The sequence below is a fragment of the Penaeus chinensis genome, chromosome 21, assembly GCF_019202785.1.
Source record: "Penaeus chinensis breed Huanghai No. 1 chromosome 21, ASM1920278v2, whole genome shotgun sequence".
NCBI classification, from domain to species: Eukaryota; Metazoa; Arthropoda; class Malacostraca; order Decapoda; family Penaeidae; genus Penaeus; species Penaeus chinensis.
The window spans coordinates 2,960,229-2,967,728 of record NC_061839.1 but is presented as its reverse complement, the minus strand read 5'-3'; the positions used below and the strand labels follow the sequence as shown (position 1 = coordinate 2,967,728).

Below are 7,500 nucleotides of genomic sequence, written 5' to 3'. Positions count from 1 at the left end.
TTTTCTGAGTGATCTTTAACCTCGCGAGTGATTTTCTTCTCACAGAGAACGCTCGAGATCGCTTCAAACGAGCAAGGGCTGTGAACACGCGTTAAGCTTCCCCCACGGAAAAGTTGGCTTAAGGAATTAGAACTTTCGACCCATAATGCATGACTTGCAGATTCTTGCGAGCCTCGAGTTCTTAAGTGGTTCAAGAGCTGGGTTTTGACAACTGTTTTGAACACACGCAGACTGTCACAGCTTCACCGTCGCCCTTATACAAAACGCTGTCACTTAAGGTCTGATTCACACCACACCGTCACATCACGTCACGTCATTATTTCTTTCAGGTAAACCAATGGGCATGTCTACGCTACAACGTCACCTCAAAGACGGGCCATCGTGTGACGTCACGGATTCTCTACAAGAAGATTTTAGCGTGATGTGACGGTGCCGTTAGACAAGATCTTTTTCTCTCTTTTTTAATGAAAACTTAAATTTGAATCATGACATTCGAAAATACTGAAAAAAAGTAACCTCGCCATCATCCAGTACCCTATCGAGATTTACAGAATTCCCCTAAAAACGTATCTTTTCCACAGGGATTTGTGTATCCATTGTGTATCTTTGTTAGACTCCAGAATTCCCCCTTTAAATTATCTTTTCCTGAGGGTTTTTTCATATCCATAGAATTTTATTTTTAGCGTTGACTTGTCCCTCTCCATCTAACAGGAGTGTCATGACCGTGAGCTTCTTCATCCGAGGCCCATGATGCGCCAGAATTACATGAGGGATGAGAGTGATCTGGACGAAGCTGATGTGAAGTGACGCGATGTAATGTGACTTGGTGTGACATCATGTGATTTGGTGTGACATGATGTAACATGATGTGCCTTGGGATGACATGATGTGACTTGGCGTGACATGCTGTGACTTGGCGTGACATGATGTGATTTGGTGTGACATGATGTGACTTGGTGTGACGTGATGTGATTAAGTGTGACATGATGAATGGTGTGAAAGGGCGGTGACAGTGACGTGACGATGTGGCGTGACGTGATGGAGTAGTTTCAATTAACCTCGACTTGTATTATTAAATAGCCAGAAATCACAAATAACTTTAAATTCCCGTTTAAGATCATAACGATTTTAATAGGTTGATCAAGTTGGATTTTTTCACAGCTCATTAAAGTTATAATAATCAATTAAATTACTTGATTATTTTCACACTGAGGTAAAAATGCAGTAAGCAAATTCATTACCTACATATTAGCAATTTAGATAATATTTTTTATTATTCTTATACCCAGTTATTCATTTAAGTTCAAAATGCACGATAAATGAAACAATGAGAAATGAAATAGTCTACCTTATAAAATATCTATAGAAAACGAAAGCGTTACATAATGTCCATAGAAAACGAAAACAATTATAGGGGTAACATATGATAAGCTGGGACGATCCACTAATAACTAAAAAAAAATTCTTCTAATTGTTATTATTATTATTATTATTATTATTATTATTATTATTATAATTATTATTATTATTATTATTATTATTATTATTATTATTATTATTATTATTATTATTATTATTATCCTTATTATTATTATTATTATTATTATTATTATTATCCTTATTATTATCATAATCATCATTATTATTATTGTTGTTGTTCTTGTAATTGCTATCTTTATTATCATTAGTAGTAGTAGTAGTAGTAGTATTGCTATTATTTTAATTACATTTATTCTTGTTACCATTAATTATTATCATTATTAGAGAGAGAGAGAGAGAGAGAGAGAGAGAGAGAGAGAGAGAGAGAGAGAGAGAGAGAGAGAGAGAGAGAGAGAGAGAGAGAGAGAGAGAGAGAGAGAGAGAGAGAGAGAGAGAGAGAGAGAGAGAGAGAGAGAGAGAGAGAGAGAGAGAGAGAGAGAGAGAGAGAGAGAGAGAGAGAGAGAGAGAGAGAGAGAGAGAGAGAGAGAGAGAGAGAGAGAGACAGAGACAGAGACAGAGACAGAGACAGAGACAGAGACAGAGACAGAGACAGAGACAGAGACAGAGACAGAGACAGAGACAGAGACAGAGACAGAGACAGAGACTGAGAGAGAGAGAGAGAGAAAGGGGGGGAGACAAAGAGAGAGAGCGAGAGAGGAAGAGACAGACAATCAGACATTACAAAAGCCTAATCAGAGAGGAAATATGGAAACAAAACACAGGAAGAGAACACTCAGGTTACTGCACTATGTATTTGGGGAAAAGAGATATTGGAGAAATACGAAAAAAAGAACGACAAATAAATAAAGTCAAAGAATCAAAACACATGATGTATGAAGTAAGAATTAAAGAAATGAGAAATAGATAATATGGAAAGGAATATGGAATTAACAGAACATAACACAAACATGCAATAAAACGATAAAAAAAACAATACCAATAATCAATAAAAAGGCAAAAAAAAAAAAAAAAAAAAAAAAAAACAAATGACGAGAGAAGTGAAAAAAGAGAGAAAACAAGAGAGAAATAACACAAACATCGCATAAAACATGATAAACACGAATACCAAATTTAAAAAACGAATAAAAAGAATGATGAAATAGAATTCCAACAACAACAGAAAAGGGGAAATAATTAAAAAAAAAAGATAAATAAGACGAACATGGAATAAAAAATGATCCAAATAAAAAAGACAGAAAAAAACACTACCACCAAACAACAAAAAGACCCCAAAAAAACGAACACCACCAAATGACGAAAGAAGGAGAAAGAGAAGACGAGAAGAGAGCACAAGAGGGACGCGGCATCAGCTGATTTGCCAGAAGACGCGAGGCCGTGAGAGAGACAAGACCTCCTCGTCAATTCCTCCTTGATTCTTGTGACAATGGGGCTTAAGTCGTGCATTTTCCTGCTGGTGGTGACCTTGGGTTTGTCTCGAGGTGGGAAGAACATTGAGGAAGATCAGTATGGTGTGAGATATGCTACGGATTGTGAAGGTTGGTTTAAATATAAGTTTGTTTGTTTTTTCTTGGGTGTGTATTGGAGACAATGTTTTGGTTTTTTGGAAACCGGTAGCGAGAAAAGTCAGAATTTTTTGTTTTGAGTTAAATTATTGGGGAAATAGGAAAGGCTGGTAGATGTTCAGATTACCAAAGGAGATGGAATTCAAGGTGAATCTCGCCCAAATTCAGCTCAGGAATCCAACTGTCAAATTTACAGGACCGGTACCAAGACACGTAACATTTATCTGACTGTGTTTTTTGTTGTCAGATAATCTCATGCTTAATAGAAAGGATCAAAGTAATTATTCACACCGTGATAAGGCACCTTAGTACTGGTTAAGTTATGGCACTGTTTTTTTTGCTGTGATAAGTAGAGGCTATGCTCTCCATTCCCTGAGTACTCCAGCGAAGGCCAACCAGCTCATTTTTTTTTTTTTTTTTTTCCCCAGATGATTTGATATTAGAATAAGGAATCAGTCTTATCTTAGAGCCAGAATATGTATGGGGGAGATTTGCTGGCTTTTGCTGGAGCACCAGGGATGTGGAAACTGGGGTAGTCATTTGACACTTGTCATAGAGCATATGAGGTATGGAGAATGTTTCCAGATATGTCAGTGACATATCATTTCAGAAAACATGAAATTGGGTAAAGTTACAAAGTATTGACAAAAAGAATGTGCATCAAACTAGGTGCTAATATGTGCCTTTTCTTAACATGGGTATTTGTCACCGAGAGCAGCACACCCTCCAGAGACAAAGACCCAAAAGCAGGGTATAATGTGAACCCCAAATCCAAACCTAACCTTTTCTACCTGATACTTATGTCCTAGATATGGGGGGCAAGAACCTCCTGCAGCCCCCCTTTATTAAAACTTCATGCCGACCTACAGAAAACAAGACATTAAGAACTTAGTTTCAGAGAGGTGATATGCAGCTGATATTTTTGTCATTTCACGGTAGATATGAGGCCGGAGCAGCTGTACGTGTGTTGTTTATGGCTCTATTTCTTATGCTCAGTAAGATGGCAGTGTTCATTCCCCACAGTCTCTGTGCATCGCTCTCAGTAACGTTAACCATAACACGTATTTCGGTGACTTCTTTGCGATGGAGGATGTTAACCATAACCATATTCTTCCAAAGTAAACAGTTTTACATAGATGTTGGACACACCAGAAAATTGTAGCGGGGATCTTTAACAAGTGAGAATCCTGATTATAATACTATGGAATTTAATGGTTTTTTCCTCTTCTTTCTTTGGTGTTTTGGCTGAGAGAGAGATAGAGAGAGAGAGAATCACAAGCATTATTCTGACATGAAAGTCCTTTTACTGGTTCTTTAGTCAAAAGTCAGTTACCAGGTCATCAACTGGCATCATTTACAGATTTAATTTGAAACATTTTCAATGAAGTCCATGCTCTCTTAGTTTCCAAGCATGAAAACTGTATCCCATACCTCTGTAGCAGTAATGGTAATAAAAAGATGTTGAACATTGCAGGTTGATGAGTAAATACAGCCACATCCATTAATGCTGCAATATCCAGGCTTCGTGCTCCAGCAGTGTACAAAAAAACTCTACCACATATGTTCCTTATTTGAGAGTAAAGTTTCATGAAATTTTTGAACCTCTGTCTATATAGCTTTTGTTTCCCACAGCCATGTAGTAGAAAGTAAAATTTGCCTGTAATGGATTGAATACCCAAAAATAAGACACTTCTCATCCATAGTATTACCTTCACAAGATGATAATAAAAAAGTTGTGTAACACATAATACTTTGCTGTACTTATACAGGAAATGTAATGGCACAATAATAATCAAAGAGAAGAACTACATTCACCAATACATGAAAATAGAAAATAGGTTGCAACAAATACCACACATATAATAAGGCCATAGGAATCAGGTGGGCATCCAGGGCCAGAGCCTCTCATACGGAAATGCTATGATAGGATGCGGGTCTGGTGGTATATAAAAAAAAAAAATTTAAATGTGATATATATATGTATATGTATACACACATACATATACTTATATATATATACACATATACACATATACATATGTACACATACAAATACACATACATATGCACGTGTATATATATGTTTATATATATATATGTATTTATATATCTATGTGTGTGTGTGTGTGTGTGTGTGTGTGTGTGTGTGTGTGTGTGTGTGTGTGTGTGTGTGTGTGTGTGTTTGTGTGTGTGTGTGTGTTTATGTATATATATGTATGTATATGTGCATATGTATATATACATTTATATGTGTCTATGTATATACAAGTTATATACAACTTTATAGTTATACATGAATGAACTAAGATCTTTATGATTGCTTATAGATGCACTGGATTATCATTTGCATCAATCCATTAATTCCCTTATGTTTAGCAAAAGCAAACTATGTTACAGAACCGATCATATCCATGTAGTCTATAATAAATTTCATTACATTAAAGATACCAAGAAGCAAGCTAACTGAATGGGAAGGGGTGAGAAAAAGCATTATGTAATTAAGTACAAAAGCAACAGGGTGTGGCTGGGTGCAGGTGGGCAGGGAAGGGCTGTTTGTAGTATTGCCGATGTGACTTTTACCGATTTCTTAGATTATTAGCTTGTTTTGGTATAGGTCGGCTTATGGTCTAAATGGTTGGTGTGATTCAACTGCGTGTTGATAGAAAGAGGTTTAAGATAAAGGTCTATTTTTGTAAGTGTTCAAAATGTGTTTTAGACAGGAAGTTAAGGAAGAGAATCATACTTTCTTCTTTTGCAGTTTGTAAGCTGGTGATGAAGGAGCTTGGGGAAAAGTTGCAGTCAAAGGACTCTTCGGTGTCATTGAGACAGGATATAACATGGATGCGTCCAAGAAGAAGACCAAATACATATAGGAGTTACGAGAGTATGGAGTAAAGTGGACATGATTGGCACTTGGTAATGGGTAGAGAAGGGACTCCTGTCTGGTCCTTTTAATGATTTTTAAAATGATTTATTAAAAACGATGTATGATTAAGATTAATTTCAGGTTTTAGGTTAATTGTTAGTGTTAAAGTAAAAAATTTTATTATTTTTTTTAGAACAATAATGATTTTATGTATTTTTTGTATATTATCATATATATATATATCATATTTTATATATATATGCTTGGTGATTGTATATTAATTGATATACTTTGAGGATTGGCTGTAGTAAACGTAGAAGAAGTTTTAGGATGTTATGATTACGTATATCACAATGAATTCGGAGTACTGACGTTGGCAATATGAGTCAGACATTCCAGTACTTACATAATTTGTTGTAGTGATATCTGATGTTATCACTCATGTATATATGTTGTTGTTATATGATATATTTTATTATTAATAAGAAGTAAATGATTTTGATACTTTGGCTTTAGGGTCAATAATGGGGTTTCAGAAGGCAATAGTGTTGTGTTGTTTGTTTTTATTGTTTTTTTTTTATGCTTTATATGTTGAATTATATGTATCTTTTAATAATATATGCAAATTTAATATTGATATTGATGAACTTTAGCTATCTTCTTCTTCCTTAAACTAAAATACTATATAATATAAACAAAAAATAAACAGGATAGTTTATGAGTACTTCTGAATATTATATATATTATATATTATTATTATTATTATATATTATATCATTATATTTTTTTTTTTTTTTTTATATTTCTTTTTTTGTCCCCAAATATTTAAATTTAGTAAACTATAGCATATGTACCTATTTATAACCAAATTTATAATTAAATGTGATAGATAATAGATTTATGTTTATAAATATGTTAGCTAAAATATAATTATTTCTATTATTTTGAAATTATTTATGATAAGGTACATATTATATGATTTTTATTATGTGATTGATGTTATTTGTCTATTATCATTATTAAAATGTGAATATATAATGATCATAAAGTAATTTTAACATTGTATACTTTATTTATAATTTGTATATTTGATATATTATTAGTTGCTTTATAAAAGATTTTGTAATGATAAAAATATTTTTTTTTTCCTTTTTCATTTTTTATTTTTTTGTGTTATTTTATGATATTGTTGAACTCTATATTTTTATTTTCAGAATAAGGGGGATATGTATATAGGTATCCAATGGATATATTGAGATCATCATAGTAAGTGACGCATTTAAGACCCAGGTAAGATACCATACATATACCTGTACTCATATTTAAGATATACATATCACTATTCTATATCATTACCTACACATATTTAATATATCATACATTATATATCAACTATATACATACTATATTTAAGATTCATACATATATTTAACATATACTATTACACTATATTTAACTATACCATCCATATTACACATATATATATATATATATATATATATATATATATATACACATATATATATAATATATATATATTATATTATATATATATATACACATATATATATATATATATATATATATATATATATATATATATACACATATATATATATATATATATATATA

The 7,500-nt window shown here is 32.9% G+C and overlaps 1 protein-coding gene across 1 annotated transcript in view; it reads left to right on the top strand.

The window, feature by feature from the left end:
* The first annotated feature begins 2,771 nt into the window (after positions 1-2,771).
* The window catches only part of LOC125036636 (protein canopy homolog 4-like), an 11,351-nt gene continuing 6,622 nt past the window's right edge, over positions 2,772-7,500 (top strand). Inside the window, 3 exon segments of the mRNA XM_047629401.1 lie at positions 2,772-2,975; positions 5,761-5,814; positions 5,817-5,877. Of these exon segments, the coding sequence (XP_047485357.1) occupies positions 2,864-2,975; positions 5,761-5,814; positions 5,817-5,877 (227 nt within the window). The 5' untranslated portion in view covers positions 2,772-2,863.